Source organism: Salvelinus namaycush, chromosome 1 (genome assembly GCF_016432855.1).
Source record: "Salvelinus namaycush isolate Seneca chromosome 1, SaNama_1.0, whole genome shotgun sequence".
In the NCBI taxonomy this organism is placed as follows: Eukaryota; Metazoa; Chordata; class Actinopteri; order Salmoniformes; family Salmonidae; genus Salvelinus; species Salvelinus namaycush.
Window position 1 is genome coordinate 31,032,353 of NC_052307.1, and position 24,591 is coordinate 31,056,943.

Here is a 24,591-nt window from a genome sequence, read left to right on the forward strand (position 1 = left end):
GACTCTTCTGCAGTCGAATGATGATGATGATTACTTAATGCATACGGTCAGTGCATACGGTCAGTATGTGTGGTTAGTATGCAGTCACTATGTTGACCTGTGTGGTCATGTTGTGTTCCAGCTGCACATCATAGAGGTGGGTCAGCCGGCTACAGGGAACCAGCCGTTTACTAAGAAGGCGGTTGACGTATTCTTCCCTCCTGAGGCTCAGACAGACTTCCCCGTCGCCATGCAGGTAAGGACCCCTAAAGACCCACCAGGGAAGGACCCACTCAGGGTGCCTCTCTCAATGACTGAATGAATGAATGCATATCAGTCGAGCCAGACTGAATCTGCTGGGAGGTTTTCTTAATGCATATTTAACCAGTACAACTGAAGCGGTTTGTTTTCTGTTTGAGTTCACCCTTCACTTGGCAACACTTACTTACTTACCAGTAACCCGCACACACATATGTTCAGGATTCTTTAACTATTAAAACACTTAACTGCCATTCAACAATGCTGATAAGACATTGGTGTTGTACAATGCTATGATAAGGCCCATACAGAGGGTATAATCTCTGTATCCCCGGTTTCTCTGTCCTCAGATTGGCACCAAGCACGGTGTGATCTACCTGATCACTAAGTATGGCTATATCCACCTGTACGACCTGGAGTCAGGAGTGTGTATCTACATGAACCGCATCAGCGCCGAGACCATCTTCGTCACCGCCCCCCACGAACTCACCTCCGGCATCATCGGGGTTAACAAGAAGGGACAGGTAAGAATGTCAGACCCATTAGAATTACAATACGGATGTATACAACAGGATCTCTATGGTCATTTTGTTATGGGTGGATACCAGGGAAAGCATGTACACATATACATTATCCAGCTAAATAAAACTTATTTATATATTTTTTTAAATTAGTTTTTGTGTCATGTTCTTTCTTATGTTTATTGAAAATCATCACAGAAAATGAGTTATTAATCCATTGATTTATTTGATTCATAAATGTTCTGCATCCCCCTCAGGTGTTGTCAGTGTGTGTGGAGGAGGAGAACATAGTGAACTATGCCACCAACGTGCTGCAGAACCCAGACCTGGGCCTGAGGATGGCCGTGCGTTCTAACCTGGCCGGGGCTGAGGAGCTGTTTGCCAGGAAGTTCAACACACTGTTCGCCCAGGGCTCCTACTCCGAGGCTGCCAAGGTGGCCGCATCCACACCCAAGGTAGGTCAGACGCCAGGACTAGGGGAGGTGATCTGTTGGGTTGGTTTGGGCTGAAGGAGGGTTGCAAAATTACAGTAACTTTCTCAATATTTCCCCAAATCCTGGTTGGAAGATTCTTAGAATCAGGAGGGAATAAGCAGTAAATACGGAAACCCCCAAACAGAATTTCTGGAAAACCTGAGAATTTGGGGAAGGTTACTGGAATTTTGTAACACTAGGAGGGGAAAATACAGTCTCTTTCTGGATCCTCCTTAGCCTTGCTATACACTTAGCAACAATAACATTTAATTACTGCATCTTATCCTCTTCCTCTCCTCCAGGGTATCCTGCGCACAGCGGAGACCATCCGTAAGTTCCAGAGCGTGCCAGCCCAGCCGGGCCAGGCCTCTCCCCTGCTGCAGTACTTTGGCATCCTGCTGGACCAGGGCCAGCTCAACAAGTTTGAGTCTCTGGAGCTGTGCAGGCCCGTGCTACAGCAAGGACGCAAGCAGCTGCTGGAGAAGTGGCTGAAAGAGGACAAGGTAGGACTGACTGGAGATGGAGCAGTGGATTGGGCAGCCTTGTTACTATGCTCACACACACATCAAGACTAAGACTGTGTGTATGTAAACAGAAGTCCCCCACGGGCCTCCCGAGTGGATCAGTGGTCTGAGGCACTGAATCACAGTGCTAGCTGTGCCGCTAGAGATTCTGGTTCAAGTCCAGGCTCTGTCGCAGCCGGCCGCGACCGGGAGACCCATGGGGCGGCGTACAATTTGCCCAGCGTCGTCCGGGTTAGGGGAGAGTCTGGCCGACAGGGATGTCCTTGTCCCATCGCGCACTAGCGACTCCTGTGGCGGGCCAGGCGCAATGCGTATGGTGTTTCCTCCGACACATTGGTGCGGCTGGCTTCCGGGTTAAGAGGGCATTGTGTCAAGAAGCAGTGCGGCTTGGTTGGGTTGTGTTTCTGAGGACGCACGGCTCTCAACCTTCGCCTCTCCCAAGTCCGTACGGGAGTTGCAGCGATGAGACAAGACTGTAACTAGCAATTGGATACCACGAAATTGGGGAGGAAAAAGGGGTAAAAATAAAAACAGTTCCCCCCTCCATAGTCTGTCAATCGATTCCCTTTGTGCTTGTATATTTACCCTGAAATTGCAGTATAGCTAAAGTTGATGTGTTGCGTGTGTGTAGCTGGAGTGTTGTGAGGAGCTTGGTGACCTGGTTAAGGCAGTAGATCCTACGCTAGCCCTCAGTGTCTACCTCAGGGCCAACGTACCCAGCAAAGTGATCCAGTGCTTTGCTGAGACCGGACAGTTCCAGAAGATAGTGCTCTACGCCAAAAAGGTACACTTCACTCTGAGAATGGATGGACTGTTTTAGTAGTACATTTGATTGATCTGAAGTACCTAGTTTTAAAATGTCAGCTTGCCCATTTGTCTTGTCAGATGACAGCATTATGTGGACTCTCCTCTCTCGCTCTCTCTCTCCCTCTCTCCCTCCCCTCTTTCTCTCTCTCCACTCTTTCCCCCCCCTTACTCTCCCCCTTTTTTCTCTTTCTCTCCCCCTCTTTCCTCCCTCTTTTTTTTCTCTCCCCCCTCTGTTCTCTCTCTCTCCCCCTCTTTCTCTCCCCCCTCTTTTCTCCCTCTCTCTTTCTCTCTCTCCCCCTCTTTCCTCTCCTAGGTGGGCTACTCTCCAGACTGGGTGTTTCTGTTGAGGAATGTGATGCGGGTCAGCCCAGACCAGGGTCTACAGTTCTCTCAGATGCTGGTGGCAGATGAGGAGCCCCTGGCCAACATCAACCAGGTAACACACAGCACAGAAACACAGACACACAGGCCAGTGAGGGGCCTCCCCGGTCTGTTATTTTTCCTTTTTAAGGGCATATCAACGTTCCCCTCCTCTTGTCTTAACTGGCTCTGGCTAAAAGTTGCCCACAAGCATAGACCTATGGGCCCTGGCCAAAAGTAGTGCACTGTATAGGGAATATGGTGCGAATTTGGGACATACCCCTAGAATCAGCAGTTTAGAGGTAACTTCATCCTATCTAATCCAGCAATGCACTTCCTTATTCAGCAGGATTATGTCCTTGTGACTCTTGATTACCTCTTTCTCTACTATTATTGGCTGCTAATGTCCCCCCTCTCTCTCTCGTGATTGGTGTAGATAGTGGATGTGTTCATGGAGGGAAGTCTGATCCAGCAGTGTACCTCCTTCCTATTGGACGCTCTGAAGAACAATCAGCCAGCCGAGGGACACCTACAGACACGCCTACTGGAGATGAACCTCATCCACGCCCCCCAGGTACAAACACACACACCTTTCATAATGTTTGTTGTGTTTCTGTTGGTGCAGTATGTGTTGTAATTGGTGGTTCTGTGTGTATCCAGGTCGCCGACGCGATCCTTGGCAACCAGATGTTTAGTCACTATGACCGTGCCCACATCGCCCAGCTGTGTGAGAAGGCTGGACTGCAACAGAGGGCTCTAGAGCACTACACTGACCTGTTCGACATCAAACGGGCTGTCGTACACACACACCTGCTCAACCCTGAGGTACGTAGGTGTATGTGGGCTGGGTTCAAATGTAACCTCTCTTGTTCTCTTCTCTCTCTCTCTCGTGTGTTATACCCAGCTTCCACCAGCTTCTACCCCCAAGCCATAAGACTCCTGAACAGCTAATCAAAGGGCTACCCAGACGCCTCTTTTACGCTGCTGCTACTCTCTGTTTATAATATATGCATAGTCACTAACTCTACCTACATGTACATATTACCTCAACAAACCGGTGCCCCCGCACATTGACTCTGTACTGGTACCCCCTGTATATAGTCTCGCTTGTTATTTTACTGCTGCTATTTAATTATTTGTTACTTTTATTTTCTATTTTCTACTTATCTATTTTTTTCTAAACCAACAATGCTTTAAGAAGTTAAGGGCTTATAAGTAAGCATTTCACTGTAAGGTTTACACCTGTTGTATTTGGCACATGTGACAAATAAAATTTGATTTGTGTTAACCCTCTCCTCTCTCCTTGTAGTGGCTGGTGAACTTCTTTGGCGCCCTGTCAGTAGAGGACTCAGTAGAGTGTCTTCGGGCCATGTTATCAGCCAACATCAGACAGAACCTTCAGCTGTGTGTCCAGGTGGCATCTAAATACCACGAGCAGCTGGGAACAAACACCCTGGTGGAGCTCTTTGAGTCCTTCAAGAGCTACGAGGGTACGTCTGGGTCTTGCTTCTCTTATGTTTAAAAACGTGTCGGCTTGTGGTCTATGTGGTCCAGCTATTAGAGCCACAGAACCTGGCACACATGCACAGCTTAGGATGCTAGAGCCTAGGATTGCTAGAGCCTAGGCTGCTAGATCAAATCAAATGTATTTATATAGCCCTTACATCAGCTGATATCTCAAAGTGCTGTACAGAAACCCAGCCTAAAACCCCAAACAGCAAGCAATGCAGGTGTAGAAGTACGGTGGCTAGGAAAAACTCCCTAGAAAGGCCAAAACCTAGGAAGAAACCTAGAGAGGAACCAGGTTATGAGGGGTGGCCAGTCCTCTTCTGGCTGTGCCGGGTGGAGATTATAACAGAACATGGCCCAAATGTTCATAAATGACCAGCATGGTCAAATAATAATAATCACAGTAGTTGTCGAGGGTGCAGCAAGTCAGCACCTCAGGAGTAAATGTCAGTTGGCTTTTCATAGCCGATCATTAAGAGTATCTCTACCGCTCCTGCTGTCTCTAGAGAGTTGAAAACAGCAGGTCTGGGACAGGTAGCACGTCCGGTTAACAGGTCAGGGTTCCATAGCCGCAGGCAGAACAGCTAGAGCCTAGGACGCTAGAGCCTAGGACGCTAGAGCCTAGGACGCTAGAGCCTAGGACGCTAGAGCCTAGGACGCTAGAGCCTAGGACGCTAGAGCCTAGGCTACCATATGTTTTCACAGGGAAACTAGGAAACCTATTCAATTGTGAAACGGTGTTCTTCCTCTCCCAGGTCTGTTCTACTTCCTGGGCTCCATAGTGAACTTCAGTCAGGACCCTGACGTCCATTTTAAATACATCCAGGCGGCCTGCAAGACAGGGCAGATCAAGGAAGTGGAGCGCATCTGTAGAGAGAGCAACTGTTACGACCCGGACAGGGTCAAGAACTTCCTCAAGGTACGGGGGCTACCCCAGGAGTGTTGGTTAGGTTAATGTTTATTTGTAAGTCGCTCTGGATAAGAGTGCCTGCTAAATAATTAAAATGTTTAAAAACAAATGTTTAGCCTGGAAGACTACAAACCAGGTTCACTAGCTTTCAGTTACATGTAAGATCGGAAGTGACACGAACCAGACTGAATTCTCACCTTTCACAGTTGTTTCATGGGATATCAGCTTCCTTTTGCAAATGTAATGAAATGTAACTATTGATGTTCTGTGTTGCCTCTCTCTCCCCCATCAGGAGGCTAAATTGACAGACCAGCTGCCGTTGATCATAGTGTGTGACCGCTTTGACTTTGTCCATGACCTGGTGCTCTATCTCTACCGCAACACTCTGCAGAAGTACATAGAGATCTACGTTCAGAAGGTAAGAGCCATCCGCCTGGCAGTAGGCCCAGTGAGGAACACAGCACTGCAGGGCAGGATGAGAGATGTCAAGATACCTTTATTGTTGGTTTTACCAATAAATAGCACTTTTTTGTTGTTGTTGCTGTATTTGCCATTGCCTGCTATTGCCTCGCCTTGACGTGTGTGTACTGTAGGTGAACCCCAGCCGTCTGCCTGTGGTGATAGGAGGTCTGTTGGATGTAGACTGTGCTGAAGACGTCATTAAGAACCTGATCATGGTGGTGAGAGGACAGTTCTCCACTGATGAGCTGGTGGCAGAGGTGGAGAAGAGGAACAGGTACAGACACATCACTTACGCATGTGGTCTCCCAACATTGTCGGCTCCTATTCTTCAAATAGGGAGAACACTTTGTCAGAACTTTCAGGCTTGTCCTTTCCCCCTGGTGAGGCAATGCCTCAAAGATCCCAGACAAAATGTTTCACGAGGGTTTCTCAAAAGGAGATTTTGTGTGTGTTCCAGACTGAAGCTGTTGTTGCCGTGGCTTGAGTCTCGTATCCATGAGGGCTGTGAAGAGCCGGCTACCCACAATGCCTTGGCTAAGATCTACATTGACAGTAACAACACCCCGGAGCGCTTCTTGAAGGAGAACACCTTCTACGACAGTGCTGTAGTGGGGAAGTATTGTGAGAAGAGAGACCCCCACCTCGCCTGTGTCGCCTATGAGAGGGGCCAGTGTGACCTGGACCTTATCAAGGTCTGAACACACACACACACCACACCGCACACACCCACGGGAGATGACTATGATGCATTGATTGGTTTGGTTTCATTGTGCTCTGCTGTAGGTGTGCAATGAGAACTCCCTGTTCAAGAGTGAGGCTCGCTACCTGGTCCGACGGAAAGACCCAGAACTATGGGCCAACGTTCTTGAGGAGAACAACCCTTATAGACGCCAACTCATAGACCAGGTAAGTACAATACCCTCTGATAACACTATGTTGGTATCTCCCTGTGTTCTGACCTGTATCTCCCTGTGTTCTGACCTGTATCTCCCTGTGTTCTGACTTGTGTTTCCCAGGTGGTGCAGACCGCGCTGTCAGAGACCCAGGACCCAGAGGAGGTGTCTGTGACTGTCAAGGCCTTCATGACAGCTGACCTGCCCAATGAGCTCATCGAACTACTGGAGAAGATTGTACTGGACAACTCAGTCTTCAGCGAGCACCGGTCAGTCACCACACACACACAAACACTTTTCAAACACTTTACTTGGCCTCGCATTTAAATATGGAGGTTGAAAAGACTCAAATATTTCAAATGTTCTACGAATACCTGTAGTTAGAAGTCTTATCTAGCCTCTGTGTGTCTTCTCTGTTTCTCCCCCAGAAACCTCCAGAACCTGTTGATCCTGACGGCCATCAAGGCAGACCGGACGCGTGTGATGGAGTACGTCAACCGCCTGGACAACTACGACGCCCCCGACATCGCTAACATCGCCATCAGCAACGAGCTCTTCGAGGAGGCTTTCGCCATATTCAAGAAGTTTGACGTCAACACCTCCGCCATTCAGGTTAACTAGAGTCTGAAGATAATGCAAAATATTTAGCTAATCATTGTACCCTGTTTTGTTTCAATGCACCAGCAATACTTTTCTTGACTTTTCTTTCTGCACCTTACAAATATTTTATCATTGGACATCTTTATTTATTACTGACCAACTGTCTCTCTAGGTCCTGATCGAGCATATCAGTAACCTGGACAGAGCCTATGAGTTTGCAGAGCGTTGTAATGAGGCCGCGGTATGGAGTCAACTGGCCAGAGCCCAGCTCCAGAGAGACCTGGTTAAAGAGGCCATCGATTCCTACATCAAAGCTGACGACCCGTCAGCCTACATGGAGGTGGTCAGCGCTGCCAGCAAGAACAGTAAGACAACACATGTGTGAGGGACAGAGGAACACGGAAAAGCAAGGAAACTGAGGCAGTAGCGGGGATAAGTCCAACAAGGCAGTAGCGGGGATAAGTCCAACAAGGCAGTAGCGGGGATAAGTCCAACAAGGCAGTAGCGGGGATAAGTCCAACAAGGCAGTAGCGGGGATAAGTCCAACAAGGCAGTAGCGGGGATAAGTCCAAAAAGAGTTCACTTGAAGCCTCCTATGCACTGTATGTGTGTATAATGTATAGAATTTATGGTGTGTGTGTGGTTGTGTGTATTTTAGATAACTGGGAGGACCTGGTGAAGTTCCTTCAGATGGCTCGGAAGAAGGCCAGAGAGTCGTATGTAGAGACAGAGCTCATCTTTGCTCTGGCTAAAACTGGCAGACTGGCCGAACTAGAGGAATTTGTCAGCGGCCCTAACAATGCCCATATACAACAGGTAAATGTGTCAAATATGTACAAAATGCAAATTTATCAACATGGAACGTTCTGTTCGCAGAGATCTTTGGTTTCAACTTTAAACTCACCCTCTCTTTCTCCTCCTGCAGGTGGGAGATAGGTGTTATGAAGAAGGGATGTACGATGCTGCCAAGCTGCTGTACAATAACGTGTCCAACTTTGCCCGCCTGGCATCCACGCTGGTACACCTAGGAGAGTACCAAGCTGCTGTGGACAGCGCCAGGAAAGCCAACAGCACACGCACCTGGAAGGAGGTACATCTAAACATTCTTACACACACGTTATGCTGTACGTACGTGTAAGTAATTTGTCGGGTTGTGTATCATGACTTCGCTCGATCTCTCTCTCTCAAGGTGTGTTGTGCGTGTGTGGATGGGGAAGAGTTTCGATTGGCTCAGATCTGTGGTCTACACATTGTTATCCACGCTGATGAACTGGAGGAGCTCATCAGCTACTACCAGGTAAATCCCCTGAATCACTTTAACCTACTGGTGTCCTCTATAGTTTAGTACCAGGTAAAGGGAATGTTTTCAGATAGTTTAGGTGTCTATACAGTGTCTGTGGTTAACTCATGTTGGTGTCTGTGTGTATCAGGACCGGGGTTACTACGAGGAGCTGATAGGCCTGTTGGAGGCCGCGTTGGGTTTGGAGCGCGCTCATATGGGCATGTTCACAGAGCTGGCCATCCTCTACTCCAAATTTAAACCCCAGAAGATGAGAGAACACCTGGAACTCTTCTGGTCCCGCGTCAACATCCCTAAGGTGTGTCTCTCTCTAAATAAATAAAACGATTGTAAATATTTATCTTTTCCCCCATATCTGTCTATGTGAACTCACTTCCTGTGGTTGTCCAATCAGGTGCTGCGAGCGGCGGAGCAGTCCCATCTGTGGGCGGAGTTAGTGTTTCTGTATGATAAATATGAGGAATATGACAACGCTGTCCTCACGATGATGTCACACCCTACGGACGCTTGGAAGGAGGTGCAGTTCAAGGACATCATTGCCAAGGTAGCACGACCTCATCGGTCCTCACTCACGAAACAGTTGAAAACCTCACTGAAGGGCTGAAGGGATTCTAACCACAACTGTAGCCACCTCTCTCCACAAGGAACTTCATTGTGTTGTATGACTCTTTCTAGGTGGCCAATGTGGAGCTGTACTACAAATCCCTTTCCTTTTACCTGGACAACAAACCTCTGCTGATGAATGACCTTCTGACCATACTGTCACCACGGTTAGACCACAGCCGCACGGTCAGCTACTTCACCAAGGTAATCAGTCAAAACACCTGTCATTAAACCCGGAATAGACTGAGAAACATGTTCCCACAATACTACAACCCTGCAAATTTAGCAGCAACGCAAGACCAAATAATATGACGCTTGCGTGGGTCTCCAGGTTAACCAGTCGAAGTTGGTAAAGCCTTACCTGAGGTCAGTTCAGAGTCATAACAACAAGGGAGTCAACGAGGCCCTCAATAACCTGCTGACAGAAGAGGAGGACTACCAGGTGAGGGAGTGTGTGTGTGTTCTAGTTATGCTCTTATGTTTTCTTTTTTTTTTTTGTTGTTTTTTTTTCTTAGGGGTGGATCAGCTTAATATTGCGGAAAGAATGTTGCTTCCAATGTAATTGTCTGCATCATTTCCAATCCCCCATATTTTTTTGGGTAAATATATATATCCATACACGTATGCATACATATACACATATATACATACACATACATACACATGCTCTTATGTTGTTCTATGGCACTATGTGTTGTGGTCTCCAGGAAGCATGACTTGTATGTCTGTTTTGTCCATAGGGTCTGAGGGCGTCTATCGATGCATATGATAACTTTGACACCATTGGTTTGGCCCAGAGACTGGAGAAGCATGAGCTGATTGAGTTCAGACGCATCGCAGCATACCTCTACAAAGGCAACAACCGCTGGAGACAGAGCGTGGAACTCTGCAAGAAGGACAAATTATACAAGGTTAACATTTTTGGGGGATACTAGTTGTTCCTGCCAAACCAGCACCTGGATCCAGACGCACTGCTGTGCAAAGTTTTTATTATTTTTATATATATTTTTTTAAACTTGTCTTGCACTGTAAATATTTTCTGGGACGTTTTCACACTTCACTCTACTTTGACTAGAGCCTGATGGGGGCACTGTTTCACGTTGGAGGACGGAAATAGTGAATCTTTAGTCAAATGCAACCTGTTGAAATACGTGTCTTCCTTCAGTTTTCTCCTCTGTAGTTTTTCAGCTTTGGAATGATGTAACCACTGGTGCAACATCTGTGAGAATCAAAATGTTCCCGTGTTTCATCATCCACCCATCCATCCATCCACACATCTCTTCCCCTGTCAGTCTGTCTCAAGATGGGATGCTGTATGCTGCAGAGACATGACTTCGGTCTCAAATCAATCTTTTAATCAAATCAATCAACCCCCCTCTTACTGCGTGTGTTTGGCAGGATGCAATGCTGTACGCTGCTGAGTCAAAGGATGCTGAGCTGGCTGAGACCCTGTTGCAGTGGTTCCTGGAGGAGGGCAGGAAGGAGTGTTTCGCTGCCTGTCTGTTTGCCTCCTACGACCTGTTGCACCCTGACGTGGTGCTGGAGCTGGCCTGGAGACACAACATCATGGACTTTGCCATGCCATACTTCATCCAAGTCATGAGGGAGTACCTCACCAAGGTCAGTCCTGCTCCAAAAACGGCAAGCACATGTTGTGTCCCAAATGGCACCCTATTCCCGACAGTGCACATCTTCTGACCAGAGCCCTATTGGCCCAGGTCAAAAGTAGTGCACTATATAGAGAATATGGTGCCATTTGGGACGTACACCAAATCTTAATTTCGGTCGGTGAAAATGTAGTAAGCTAAATAATGGATTTCTTCCTGCTAATTTGACTTACAAGAAGATAAAATTATCTGGAAACCAGAGACGGACAGTTGTCCTTGACCTTTTCTCTGTAGGTATTGTAAAAGCAGACAGGGTTTAGAGAAATACTTTTGGTAATACAAATTAAAATAGTAGAAAGTTTACTTAAATATAGCGGTAACGCTGCTGGAGAAAGCATTCACACAACTTTATTATTTTGTTTTTCTTCACTTTGTGTTTGTAATTAAGTTAAAACATGAGTGGGGAAGACAACCATTCCTCTAGAACAATGTCTAGTAATGACACCACTTCCTGTAACCTTTGACCCCAAGATATGTGAGCTCATCTCTGTGGGTTCTCTTCCAGGTTGATGAGGTTGAGGAGAAGGTGATGGTCTCTGGCTCTCTTTATTTATCTCATTTTTGTTCTGTCTGTTCTGTCTGTTTCCTGTTCTAACATAGACCCTAGGTTTCTGATGTAGACTGAGAATCCTTAACATAGGTCTGGCCAGTCCTGGTCCTTTAGAGCGTCACAGGGTGTGCAGGGTTCTGTTTCAGTCCAGCACCAACCTTTCTAGATTGAAGACTGAATCAGATATGTAAGAGCGGGGCAACAAAAGCTATGCTCACACTCAACCCCCTAGAACCAGGACTGGCCACCCTTGACCTACTGGGACCCCACCCTCCACCCTCCTCCCCCCGGGTCTCTCCTCTCACTGATAATCCCAGACTGTTTACTCCTGGTTAACAGGAACACATGATAGAGGTCCTGGTTAACAGGAACATATGATAGAAGATGGAACAGTATGATAGAACAGTAACACATGATAGAAGATGGAACAGTATGATAGAACAGTAACACATGATAGAAGATGGAACAGTATGATAGAACAGTAACACATGATAGAAGATGGAACAGTATGATAGAACAGTAACACATGATAGAAAGTGCTGCACTATAGTCCTCCGCATCAGTAGTCAGCTAGCCTGAGTGACAATCTGTTTGTTCTACCATGTCAATGCCTTGTCACTTATTTGGCCTGACTAATGACCGCAATGAGCACAAACAGATCTGGGACCAGGCTAGTAGTTAGCAGCTCCAGGAGTGCAGTGTCTGCTGGATTCCTATGTCTGCCATTAAACTGATCAGTGAAGAGCAGCATGGAGATGAAGAGCAGCAGACACTTGGCCCTCCCTGGAGGACTGGAGTCGAAGCCCCCTGCTGCAAACACAGTTCTGTCGGAGTATTCTCATGTAGCTTTAACAGCTATGTACAGTACCACCGTAGTGCACAATACCACATTGTGAGAAGCATCCCCTAGCTATACAGCCACTAGCTAGCTATACAGCCACTTGCTAGCTTTACAGCCACTAGCTAGCTATACAGCCACAGAGAACCAAAACCACCTCTCCCACACGCTGGGTTGCATCCCAAATGGCACCCTATTCCCTACATAGTGCACTACTGTTGACCAGAGCTGTACAAGTAGTGCACTGTATAGGGAATAGGGTACCATTTGGGTTGCACACCATTAATTAGCTTATTTATCAGAGGAGGCACATACTCCCTTGTAGTTGTTTTTTTTGCTGCTGAAATTCTTACCATTCACACTGCCAGTTTATTTTGTAGTTATGACATTCTAATTCTTTAGTTCGTTTTAGTTAATTGTCCATACAGACAAGTCACATCTTCACAGCTATTATTACTCTAAATATAATAACTTTTTGGAATAACTTCGAAATGATTTAATTACGTAACTTTAATACAATAATACACACATTTCTGTTTGACTCTTGAATACATCAGAAACCTTGCTTGATTTGTTTTCTTTAGCCTATATTTGACACTACTGCTCACACTTCTGAAGCACTGCCTACGAAGATCGCTAAACATTTACTTGAGCAAAATTACCTCAACTAGCTTTGGATAAGATAGCAGTTCACAGTTGAAAAAAAGATGCATGCTCTTAACCAAGCAAAATACTTTTGATAAACTGCTCTAGATAAGTTGGTGAAATATTGCATTTTGTTAGGCAAGGAGGAGTGCCCTGTAGCTGAAGCATGTTATGTTGTGATTGAGGTTTGTCTGTTTTTCTCCTGGACTGGGATGTGTTTTGCGTTTTCTAGGCTTGAATGAAAGTGGAGTGTCAGCATCTTGGCCTGGGCCAGGCTTCTCCACAACACAGAGAATACAAAATTCACTTCCACAAGCCTTGCTTTATACAGTGCTTCTAGAGTAGTTTAAAGATGCTCCCTCACTTATAAGGAAAACTGTAGTTTCTCACCAATCCCGCATGGCATCTTCTCTAAGGCATCCTCACTGTAGAAATAGATACTAGTCTATAAAGTCTGATATTGAAAGGTGAAGTATAATATTATGCATATTGTTGTCTTCATGACAAGTTAACATCACCAATAAAATATTATCAGAATGTATCTCTGTAGAACGTTAATTGACAAATAATTTACAACGCCACAGTTTTATTATAGTGAGCCCACCCATTAGGCGACTGACTGGCTTTTCTCTCTGACCTCTGTCTGACCCTTTGTTCTCAGGTGGACAAACTGGAGGAGTCAGAAAGCCAAAGGAAGACTGAGGAAGAAGTCACAGAACCCACCCCCATAGTTTTCGGTAGGTTCCGTAATGCAATTTATATGATATAGTCCAAATCCCAAACTCCCTCTTGTCCTTCTAGCCCATTAAAAGGCTTGGTTAAATGAGTAAGGGAATCTGAATGCAACGCTAGAAAGACAGCTGTTTATTATCTGTATGTTTAACTCTGTGTGTGTGTGTGTGTGTGTGTGTGTGTGTGTGTGTAGGTCAGCAGCTGATGTTGACGGCAGGCTCGGCTCCAGTGGCTCCCCAGCCCGGATACCCAGGAGGCTACGGATACGCTGCCCCAGGCTACTCCCCCCAGCCTCCCTACAACATGTAGACCACCTCTACCCCACCCAGCCCCCCTACAACATGTAGACCACCTCTACCCCACCCAGCCTCCCTACAGCTACAACATGTAGACCACCTCTACCCCACCCAGCCCCCCTACAACATGTAGACCACCTCTACCCCACCCAGCCTCCCTACAACATGTAGACCACCTCTACCCCACCCAGCCCCCCTACAACATGTAGACCACCTCTACCCCACCCAGCCCCCCTACAACATGTAGACCACCTCTACCCCACCCAGCCCCCCTACAACATGTAGACCACCTCTACCCCACCCAGCCCCCCTACAACATGTAGACCACCTCTACCCCACCCAGCCCCCCTACAACATGTAGACCACCTCTACCCCACCCAGCCCCCCTACAACATGTAGACCACCTCTACCCCACCCAGCCCCCCTACAACATGTAGACCACCTCTACCCCACCCAGCCCCCCTACAACATGTAGACCACCTCTACCCCACCCAGCCCCCCTACAACATGTAGACCACCTCTACCCCACCCAGCCCCCCTACAACATGTAGACCACCTCTACCCCACCCAGCCCCCCTACAACATGTAGACCACCTCTACCCCACCCAGCCCCCCTACAACATGTAGACCACCTCTACCCCACCCAGCCTCCCTACAACATGTAGACCACCTCTACCCCACCCAGCCTCCCTACAGCTACAACATGTAGACCACCTCTACCCCACCCAGCCTCCCTACAGCTACAACATGTAGACCACCTCTACCCCACCCAGCCCACCGCTACCCCACCCAGCCCCCCTACAACATGTAGACCACCTCTACCCCATCCAGCCCCCCTGGGCTACAGTAAGGCTGCGTCCCAAATGACACCCTATTCCCAGTATAGTGAACTACTTTTGACCAGGGTCCATATGACTCTGGTCTAAAGTAGTGCAGTATATATAGGCTATATGGTGTCGATTGGGATGCAGATCATGTAGACCTTAAGGTCCCAATAATTCTACCTGGAGCTTCTAACACGCCCCCCTCGGCCAACCTCAGGCCCCGACCTGAACCACACTTACCCTGCACTGGGATACAGATACAGCTTGCTTATGGATTCTATATGTATTCCCTGCCTTGACACCCCTGATACTCCTAATCTCACTACTCTGAGACACACCTAGCCCACCTATGGACACTACTATCCCCCACACCCAAATCTCTCAACTGAAAAGACCTCCACTTTGCTCCCACCTCCTCTCGCTCCTCACCTCTTACTCCCACTTCCTCTTGCTCCCCCTCTCCCTCCAATGGAATACAGCAAGACTAAGTGACCCCTCTACTTAGGCTGAACCGACCAGCCCACCCGCCATTCACCACGCACCGCATGACAACAGCGCTTAGCTCCTAGAGAAAATAACTAATAAGACGTCGCTAATGTACAGTACACCTCTCTGTCCAGGTATTATATTACTGTTCTATAGACTGTATCAACTGTGTCAACCATAGAACAGCTTCTTTTTTTTTTATCCTAATGTTTTTCTAGAGATTATAATACAGCACTGATGGTACAGAGACTTTGTTACTGAGGAGCCAGAGAGGGAGCGGGTGAAGGGGGAGCAGCACCGAGTGCCCCCACCCTCTCCTAAGCACTGCTAGGCCTTATACAGGAGGAGGTTTCAAATTTGAGTCATTGTTCATGTTTGTTTCAAGACTGTTTCTGTGCAATATAGATCTTAACAGGTACCATGTGTTGGAGATACAGTACTATATGGACTAGGAATACTAGTTACTTGGGTTATGGTGTACTGTCTGTGTGTAGTTTGTCAAGCATGTAGGGATCTGTTGACAACACCAAGACTGGGAAGGTTTGCGCTGTTCCTTCTCTTCTCTAGAGTCGTATTATCTGATAATAACCAAGTCAAGATGGACGTTGGGTCTCTCCACTACACTGTGATGTACGGTACAGGATCCCACAGCTCTGGTTGTTGATGATGTGAAACATAACTGCGATATGCTGATGTCTGTGCATGTGCTGCCAAACATATAATGCTGTAACAATGCAACCAGGAGCACAATTTCCATGTTACACATATACCAAGTATTACCTATGTTGTGTTCAAAACTAAACAAATGTATTTTGAAGCCTTTTACTGTCTCACCATTGACAACTAACAGAATGGTGAAGAAACTCAAATGTTACACAGAGAAAAACATACTAGAGGAATAGAACTCGTATGTAATCCCTGTACCAGTGGTTCAGAGTTAACAATTCATGTACTGAAAAAAACAGTGTATAATTTAAGATATGTTGCGATACTTAAATAATCAAATAAGTCCATTATGGAATAAAATAGTGTATTGTCTATAGTGCATTGTTGTAGTCTTAAGCATTATTATGATACTTTTTTTCAAAGAAAATGACAAAATACAAAAAGAGCAGAATACAAACATAAACTATTCAGCATGATTGCTTGCAGCAGCCATCATCCTGGGGTTCGTTTTCTTCCTGTTCAAGTAGAACCTGTCTGATAAATGTTCTGGAAAACTATCGCTAGGGTTTATGGGTAAATCTGGCCTCGTGCATCCGGACAGACGGCCATGTCCACTGTTGTCCATTGGACCCTGAGCTGTGCCGCGACATTGTAAAAACGTTGGATTGGGGTTTTGTAGGAAAACTAAATCTAAACTGTGTACAAGCACTACCGTATCTGCACAAGTCATGGTCTCTGAAGGATAATAAAGTTTACACACACATTATCTGTCTGTGATCATTTCACGATGCTCATAGTAGTAACTAGAGGGAACTTGGATGTCTATTTGGTAATAGGTGTTTGCATTGTTGTACTATCAACCCTGGGTTTTACTAAGAACCTTTGGTCATAAAGCCGACAACACTGTCAGACAGTCACAATGGTTAATCTCAGCTAATGACACTGCCCAGGCTGTTCATTAAATTTTGTTTAATTGTTATGCGTCCTTATGATGAAGGTTTTAAGTCAAGTGTTTGCATTTTCACCTTATTCCATTCAATCTGACTCACTGACTTGGTCAGTTTACAGGTCATTCACAAACTTCCTTGATCAGGTTTGGTGTTTTTTTCCCTCCACTTCCTTCTATGATGTTCTTGCTTCTTATAGTTTTTACAATGCAATCAACACTATACAATCTACAGTTTAAGTCGGAGGTTTACATACACCTTAGCCAAATACATTTAAACTCAGTTTTTCACAATTCCTGACATTTTAATCCCAGTAAAAAATCCCTGTTTTAGGCCAGTTAGGATCACCACTTTATTTTAAGATTGTGAAATGTCAGAATAATAGCAGAGAATGATTTATTTCAGCTTTTATTTCTTTCATCACATTCTCAGTGGGTTAGAAGTTTACATACACTCAATTAGTATTTGGTAACATTGCCTTTAAATTGTTTAACTTGGGTCAAACGTTTCGGGTAGCCTTCCACAACTTCCCACAATAAGTTGGGTGAATTTTGGCCCATTCCTCCTGACAGAGCTGGTGTAACTGTGTCAGGTTTGTAGGCCTCCTTGCTCGCACATGCTTTTTCAGTTCTGCCCACAATTTTATGGGATTGAGGTCAGGGCATTGTGATGGCCACTCCAATACCTTGACTTTGTTGTCCTTAAGCCATTTTGCCACAACTTTGGAAGTATGCTTGGGGGCATTGTCCATTTGGAAGACCCATTTGCGACCAAGCTTTAACTTCCTGACTGATGTCTTGAGATGTTGCTTCAATATATCCACATAATTTGGTGACTTATGATGCCATCTATTTTGTGAAGCGCACCAGTCCCTCCTGCAGAAAAGCACTCCCACAACATGATCCAACCCGTAGTCTGGCTTTTTTATGGCAGTTTTGGAGCAGTGGCTTCTTCCTTGCTGAGCGGCCTTTCAGGTTATGTAGATATAGGACTCGTTTTACTGTGGATATAGATACGTTTGTACCTGTTTCCTCCAGCATCTTCACAAGGTCCTTTGCTGTTGTTCTGGGATTGATTTGCACTTTTCGCATCAAAGGACATTCATCTCTAGGAGACAGAACGCATCTCCTTCCTGAGCGGTATGACGGCTGCGTGGTCCCATGGTGTTTATACTTGCGTATTATTGTTTGTACAGATGAACGTGGTACCTTCAGGCGTTTGGAAATTGCTCCCAAGGATGAACCAGACTTGTGGAGGTCTACAAAAAAATGTCTTAGGTCTTGGCTGATTTCTTTTGATTTTCCCATGATGTCAAGCAAAGAGGCACTGAGTTTGAAGGTAGGCCTTGAAAAACATCCACAGATACACCTCCAATTGACTCAAATGATGTCAATTAGCCTATCAGTAGCTTCTAAAGCCATGACATACATTTTCTGGAATTTTCCAAGCTGTTTAAAGGCACAGTCAATTTAGTGTATGTAAACTTCTGACCCACTGGAATTGTGATACAGTGAATTATAAATTAAATAATCTGTCTAAACAATTGTTGGAAAAATTACTTGTCATGCACAAAGTAGAAGTCCGAACCGACTTGCTAAAACTATAGTTTGTTAACAAGAAATTTGTGGAGTGGTTGAAAAACAAGTTTTAATGACTCCAACCTAAGTGTATGTAAACTTCCGACTTCAACTGTATATCACCAGAACGTACCCCCCCCCCACCACCACTAGGCACAGACGTCAGTTCCACATCTACACTGAACAAAAATCTAAATGCAACATGTGAAGTGTTGGTTTCATGAGCTAAATAAAAAAAAATCCCAGAAATGTTCCATACTCACAAAAGCTTATTTCTCTAAAATGTTGTGCACAAATTTGTTTACATCCCTATTAGTGAGCATTTCTCCTTTGCCAGGATAAATCCATCCACCTGACATGTGTGGCATATCAAGAAGCTAATTAAACAGCATGATTATTACACAGGTGCACCTTGTGCTGGGGACAATAAAAGGCCACTTTAAAATGTACAGTTTTGTCACACAAAACAACGCCCCAAATATCTCAAGTTTTGAAGGAGCGTGCAATTGGCATGCTGACTGCAGGAATGTCCACCAGAGCTGTTGCCAGAGAATTTCTCTACCATAAGCTGCCTCCGTTGTTTTAGAGAATTTGGCAGTACGTCCAACCGGCCTCACAACCGCAAACTAAATGTAACCACTCCAGCCCAGGACCTCCACATCAATCAATCAATCAATCAAATGTATTTATAAAGCCCTTTTTACATCAGCATATGTCACAAAGTGCTATACAGAAACCCAGCCTAAAATCCTGAACAGCAAACAATGCAAATTTAGAAGCACGGGGGCTCCCCAGTGGGTGGGCCTGGCGGCCAAGTGGATAGGCCTAGATTAGGGCCTAATGAATTTCTTTCAATTGACTGATTTCCTTATATGAACTGTAACTCTGTAAAATTGTTGACATTTTTGCATGTTGTGTTTTTACTTTTGTTCAGTATAGTTTTGATTTACATTTGAGTTGTCAACTAATGTGAATTCAACAAAACATGTCACCATTTCATTCGATTTAGGTTAAAAGTTGGGTAAAAAAATATGAAATGCCCTTATGTTGATGACTTTCTGCAAATCCACGTTGATTCAACGTCATCACATTGTTTTGGGGGGGTTGAAATGAAGTGGAAACAACATTGATTTGACCAGTGGGGCAGGTGCTAGACTTTCTGCAGTCCAACTGGTCCTTGCCTTGCCTGACACTGGCGAAATTCTCTGTCAGTCTAGCTACTCCTATGACATGACAACCATAGTCAGGGGAGTTGGTGAAAGCACACACAGTGGGGTCTGAAATGATTTGCACCCTTGATTAAGATGAGCAATAATGACTGTATAAAATAAATAGTTAAAATACTGAGCTATATTGTATGCTCAACAAAATGTGAATGATATTATTTTATACTAATACAATAGCTCAGAGAAATATTTAGTTTAACAAGTAATACATTTTTCTCAAAAAGGGAGGGGTCAGAATTATTGACCCCCCTAAAGATTCTTATAAATAAAGTAGTCAAAAGTTTAGTATTTGGTCCTATATTCCTAGCACACAATGACTACATCAATCTTTTGACTACAAACTTGTTGGATGCATTTGTTCGTTTTGGCTGTGTTTCAGATTATTTTGTGCCCAATAGAAATGAATAGTAAATAATGTATTGAGTCATTTTGGAGTCACTTTTATTATAAATAAGAATAGAATATTTACATTTACATTTAAGTCATTTAGCAGACGCTCTTATCCAGAGCGACTTACAAATTGGTGCATTCACCTTATGATATCCAGTGGAACAACCACTTTACAATAGTGCATCTAACTCTTTTAAGGGGGGGGGGGTTAGAAGGATTACTTTATCCTATCCTAGGTATTCCTTAAAGAGGTGGGGTTTCAGGTGTCTCCGGAAGGTGGTGATTGACTCCGCTGACTTGGCGTCGTGAGGGAGTTTGTTCCACCATTGGGGTGCCAGAGCAGCGAACAGTTTTGACTGGGCTGAGCGGGAACTGTACTTCCTCAGAGGTAGGGAGGCGAGCAGGCCAGAGGTGGATGAACGCAGTGCCCTTGTTTGGGTGTAGGGCCTGATCAGAGCCTGAAGGTACGGAGGTGCCGTTCCCCTCACAGCTCCGTAGGCAAGCACCATGGTCTTGTAGCGGATGCGAGCTTCAACTGGAAGCCAGTGGAGAGAGCGGAGGAGCGGGGTGACGTGAGAGAACTTGGGAAAGTTGAACACCAGACGGGCTGCGGCGTTCTGGATGAGTTGTAGGGGTTTAATGGCACAGGCAGGGAGCCCAGCCAACAGCGAGTTGCAGTAATCCAGACGGGAGATGACAAGTGCCTGGATTAGGACCTGCGCCGCTTCCTGCGTGAGGCAGGGTCGTACTCTGCGAATGTTGTAGAGCATGAACCTACAGGAACGGGTCACCGCCTTGATGTTAGTTGAGAACGACAGGGTGTTGTCCAGGATCACGCCAAGGTTCTTAGCACTCTGGGAGGAGGACACAATGGAGTTGTCAACCGTGATGGCGAGATCATGGAACGGGCAGTCCTTCCCCGGGAGGAAGAGCAGCTCCGTCTTGCCGAGGTTCAGCTTGAGGTGGTGATCCGTCATCCACACTGATATGTCTGCCAGACATGCAGAGATGCGATTCACCACCTGGTTATCAGAGGGGGGAAAGGAGAAGATTAATTGTGTGTCGTCTGCATAGCAATGATAGGAGAGACCATGTGAGGATATGACAGAGCCAAGTGACTTGGTGTATAGCGAGAATAGGAGAGGGCCTAGAACAGAGCCCTGGGGGACACCAGTGGTGAGAGCACGTGGTGCGGAGACAGATTCTCGCCACGCCACCTGGTAGGAGCGACCTGTCAGGTAGGACGCAATCCAAGCGTGGGCCGCGCCGGAGATGCCCAGCTCGGAGAGGGTGGAGAGGAGGATCTGATGGTTCACAGTATCAAAGGCAGCCGATAGGTCTAGAAGGATGAGAGCAGAGGAGAGAGAGTTAGCTTTAGCAGTGCGGAGCGCCTCCGTGACACAGAGAAGAGCAGTCTCAGTTGAATGACTAGTCTTGAAACCTGACTGATTTGGATCAAGAAGGTCATTCTGAGAGAGATAGCAGGAGAGCTGGCCAAGGACGGCACGTTCAAGAGTTTTGGAGAGAAAAGAAAGAAGGGATACTGGTCTGTAGTTGTTGACATCGGAGGGATCGAGTGTAGGTTTTTTCAGAAGGGGTGCAACTCTCGCTCTCTTGAAGACGGAAGGGACGTAGCCAGCGGTCAAGGATGAGTTGATGAGCGAGGTGAGGTAAGGGAGAAGGTCTCCGGAAATGGTCTGGAGAAGAGAGGAGGGGATAGGGTCAAGCGGGCAGGTTGTTGGGCGGCCGGCCGTCACAAGACGCGAGATTTCATCTGGAGAGAGAGGGGAGAAAGAGGTCAAAGCACAGGGTAGGGCAGTGTGAGCAGAACCAGCGGTGTCGTTTGACTTAGCAAACGAGGATCGGATGTCGTCGACCTTCTTTTCAAAATGGTTGACGAAGTCATCAGCAGAGAGGGAGGAGGGGGGAGGAGGGGGAGGAGGATTCAGGAGGGAGGAGAAGGTGGCAAAGAGCTTCCTAGGGTTAGAGGCAGATGCTTGGAATTTAGAGTGGTAGAAATTGGCTTTAGCAGCAGAGACAGAAGAGGAGAATGTAGAGAGGAGGGAGTGAAAGGATGCCAGGTCCGCAGGGAGGCGAGTTTTCCTCCATTTCCGCTCGGCTGCCCGGAGCCCTGTTCTGTGAGCTCGCAATGAGTCGTCGAGCCACGGAGCAGGAGGGGAGGACCGAGCCGGCCTGGAGGATAGGGGACATAGAGAGTCAAAGGATGCAGAAAGGGAGGAGAGGAGGGTTGAGGAGGCAGAATCAGGAGATAGGTTGGAGAAGGTTTGAGCAGAGGGAAGAGATGATAGGATGGAAGAGGAGAGAGTAGCGGGGGAGAGAGAGCGAAGGTTGGGACGGCGCGATACCATCCGAGTAGGGGCAGTGTGGGAAGTGTTGGATGAGAGCGAGAGGGAAAAGGATACAAGGTAGTGGTCGGAGACTTGGAGGGGAGTTGCAATGAGATTAGTGGAAGAACAGCATCTAGTAAAGATGAGGTCAAGCGTATTGCCTGCCTTGTGAGTAGGGGGGGAAGGTGAGAGGGTGAGGTCAAAAGAGGAGAGGAGTGGAAAGAAGGAGGCAGAGAGGAATGAGTCAAAGGTAGACGTGGGGAGGTTAAAGTCACCCAGAACTGTGAGAGGTGAGCCATCCTCAGGAAAGGAACTTATCAGGGCGTCAAGCTCATTGATGAACTCTCCAAGGGAACCTGGAGGGCGATAAATGATAAGGATGTTAAGCTTGAAAGGGCTGGTAACTGTGACAGCATGGAATTCAAAGGAGGCGATAGACAGATGGGTCAGGGGAGAAAGAGAGAATGTCCACTTGGGAGAGATGAGGATCCCAGTGCCACCACCCCGCTGACCAGAAGCTCTCGGGGTGTGCGAGAACACGTGGGCAGACGAGGAGAGAGCAGTAGGAGTAGCAGTGTTATCAGTGGTAATCCATGTTTCCGTCAGTGCCAAGAAGTCGAATATGAATATCGAATCGAATATGTTTCTAAACATTTGTACATTAATGTGGATGCTACTGTACCATGATTACAGATAATCCTGAATGAATCGTGAATAATGATGAGTGAGAAAGTTACAGATGGTTAAAGATCATACCCCCAAGACATGCTAACCTCTCACCATTACCAATAACGGGAGGTTAGCATGTCTTGGGGATATGATATTTTACCCTCTGTAACTTTCTCACTCATTATTCACGACTCATTCTGGATTATCCGTAATCATGGTAGCATCCACATTAATGTACAAGTGTTTAGAAACATATTTTATTTTTGTTTACAATAAAAATGACAATACATTATTTACCATTCATTTCTATTGGGCACAAAATTATCTGAAACCCAATCAAAACAAACTGCAAATGCATCCAACAAGTTTGTAGAGTCACAAGATTGATGTAGTCATTGTGTGCTATGAATATGGGGCCAAATACTTTACTTTTGACTACTTTATTTATAAGAATCTTTAGGGGGGTCAATCATTTTGATCCCTACCTTTTTGTCAAATAGAAATATTACTTGTTCAACAAAATCTCTTTCCCTAAGTAATTGTATTAGTATAAAATAATATAATTTCCCAATTTTTGGTGCGTACAATATAGCTCAGTATTAGAATGATTTATTTTATACAGTCATTAGTGCTCATTTTTATTAATGGTGTCAATAATTTCAGACCCCACTGTATGTCTGTGACCAGGCCAGACTACTCAAAGGAAAGCGTTCACTCTCTACTAGCACTGTTCCAGGACCAGTCCTCTGCCACAGTCATGACTCTCCTGATGGTCTGGCTGATGACGGTCTCTGACCAAAACATCAGGCAATGTTTTTAACTTTGAATTTGCAATAAGTCATACATTTCTATAATGGAGAGAGTGTTGTGCTCCAACTTCTGATGCCACAGTCCTGAGGGACACCAGTTGGAGCAAAACTGTCCCTGGATCAGTGGAGGTAGAAATGTACTGCTGCACTTTGACCTCATCTTGGGAACAACATCCGATGGAGAAACGGATCAAACGTTCTGTATGTCCACCTGTCATAGTAGGGGGTTTTGTACACATGTGGCCTTGTGTACAGGCTACATCACTTCAATTCAAAGTAGCATCTGTTCATCTCCATTATCAGAATAGAAAAAAGGGAAGAAAATGTGATTATGGTCAATGATTTGTTCATGTAAGCATAGGTCTAATTTGTAAATGAGGTTAGGAACAAAATACAATGTTTCAGTTGTGGTTAACTTTATTTTTATATGATTTTTCTATTCATAGCAAGGCAAATAAATCTGTCTCAGTATTGTTTTGGTTGCATCCTTCTCGTGGATGTAGCATATAGGGATAGATGGATGTCACTGGGGCACAGCACTTGATTGATGGTGTTTTGGGTCTGAATCACCTTTGTACAGCCTTGACCACTTCTCTCTCTCAACAGCTTGGCAGCAGAGTTTAAGAGGTTAATAATATTATGCTGTCTAATGGGGTTGATACTTTAATTGACATATCTGTGTTTGTTTGCTGAACTGGGGAATGTACAGTATGTTATGCTAA

The 24,591-nt window shown here is 45.8% G+C and overlaps 1 protein-coding gene across 1 annotated transcript in view; it reads left to right on the forward strand.

Annotated features, from left to right (window-relative positions):
• The window catches only part of LOC120033443 (clathrin heavy chain 1-like), a 38,124-nt gene extending 21,465 nt beyond the window's left edge, over positions 1–16,659 (forward strand). Inside the window, exons 5-32 of the mRNA XM_038979842.1 lie at positions 122–235; positions 588–761; positions 1,016–1,213; positions 1,534–1,734; positions 2,387–2,539; positions 2,876–2,998; positions 3,359–3,496; positions 3,583–3,747; positions 4,232–4,412; positions 5,187–5,350; positions 5,634–5,759; positions 5,935–6,077; positions 6,261–6,495; positions 6,587–6,709; positions 6,820–6,965; positions 7,125–7,308; positions 7,469–7,661; positions 7,955–8,112; positions 8,222–8,386; positions 8,486–8,593; positions 8,727–8,894; positions 8,991–9,140; positions 9,272–9,403; positions 9,531–9,641; positions 9,940–10,110; positions 10,598–10,819; positions 13,561–13,636; positions 13,825–16,659. Of these exons, the coding sequence (XP_038835770.1) occupies positions 122–235; positions 588–761; positions 1,016–1,213; positions 1,534–1,734; positions 2,387–2,539; positions 2,876–2,998; positions 3,359–3,496; positions 3,583–3,747; positions 4,232–4,412; positions 5,187–5,350; positions 5,634–5,759; positions 5,935–6,077; positions 6,261–6,495; positions 6,587–6,709; positions 6,820–6,965; positions 7,125–7,308; positions 7,469–7,661; positions 7,955–8,112; positions 8,222–8,386; positions 8,486–8,593; positions 8,727–8,894; positions 8,991–9,140; positions 9,272–9,403; positions 9,531–9,641; positions 9,940–10,110; positions 10,598–10,819; positions 13,561–13,636; positions 13,825–13,940 (4,338 nt within the window). The 3' untranslated portion in view covers positions 13,941–16,659. The remainder of the gene's footprint in view (positions 1–121; positions 236–587; positions 762–1,015; positions 1,214–1,533; positions 1,735–2,386; positions 2,540–2,875; positions 2,999–3,358; positions 3,497–3,582; positions 3,748–4,231; positions 4,413–5,186; positions 5,351–5,633; positions 5,760–5,934; positions 6,078–6,260; positions 6,496–6,586; positions 6,710–6,819; positions 6,966–7,124; positions 7,309–7,468; positions 7,662–7,954; positions 8,113–8,221; positions 8,387–8,485; positions 8,594–8,726; positions 8,895–8,990; positions 9,141–9,271; positions 9,404–9,530; positions 9,642–9,939; positions 10,111–10,597; positions 10,820–13,560; positions 13,637–13,824) is intronic.
• Positions 16,660–24,591: the final 7,932 nt, after the last annotated feature.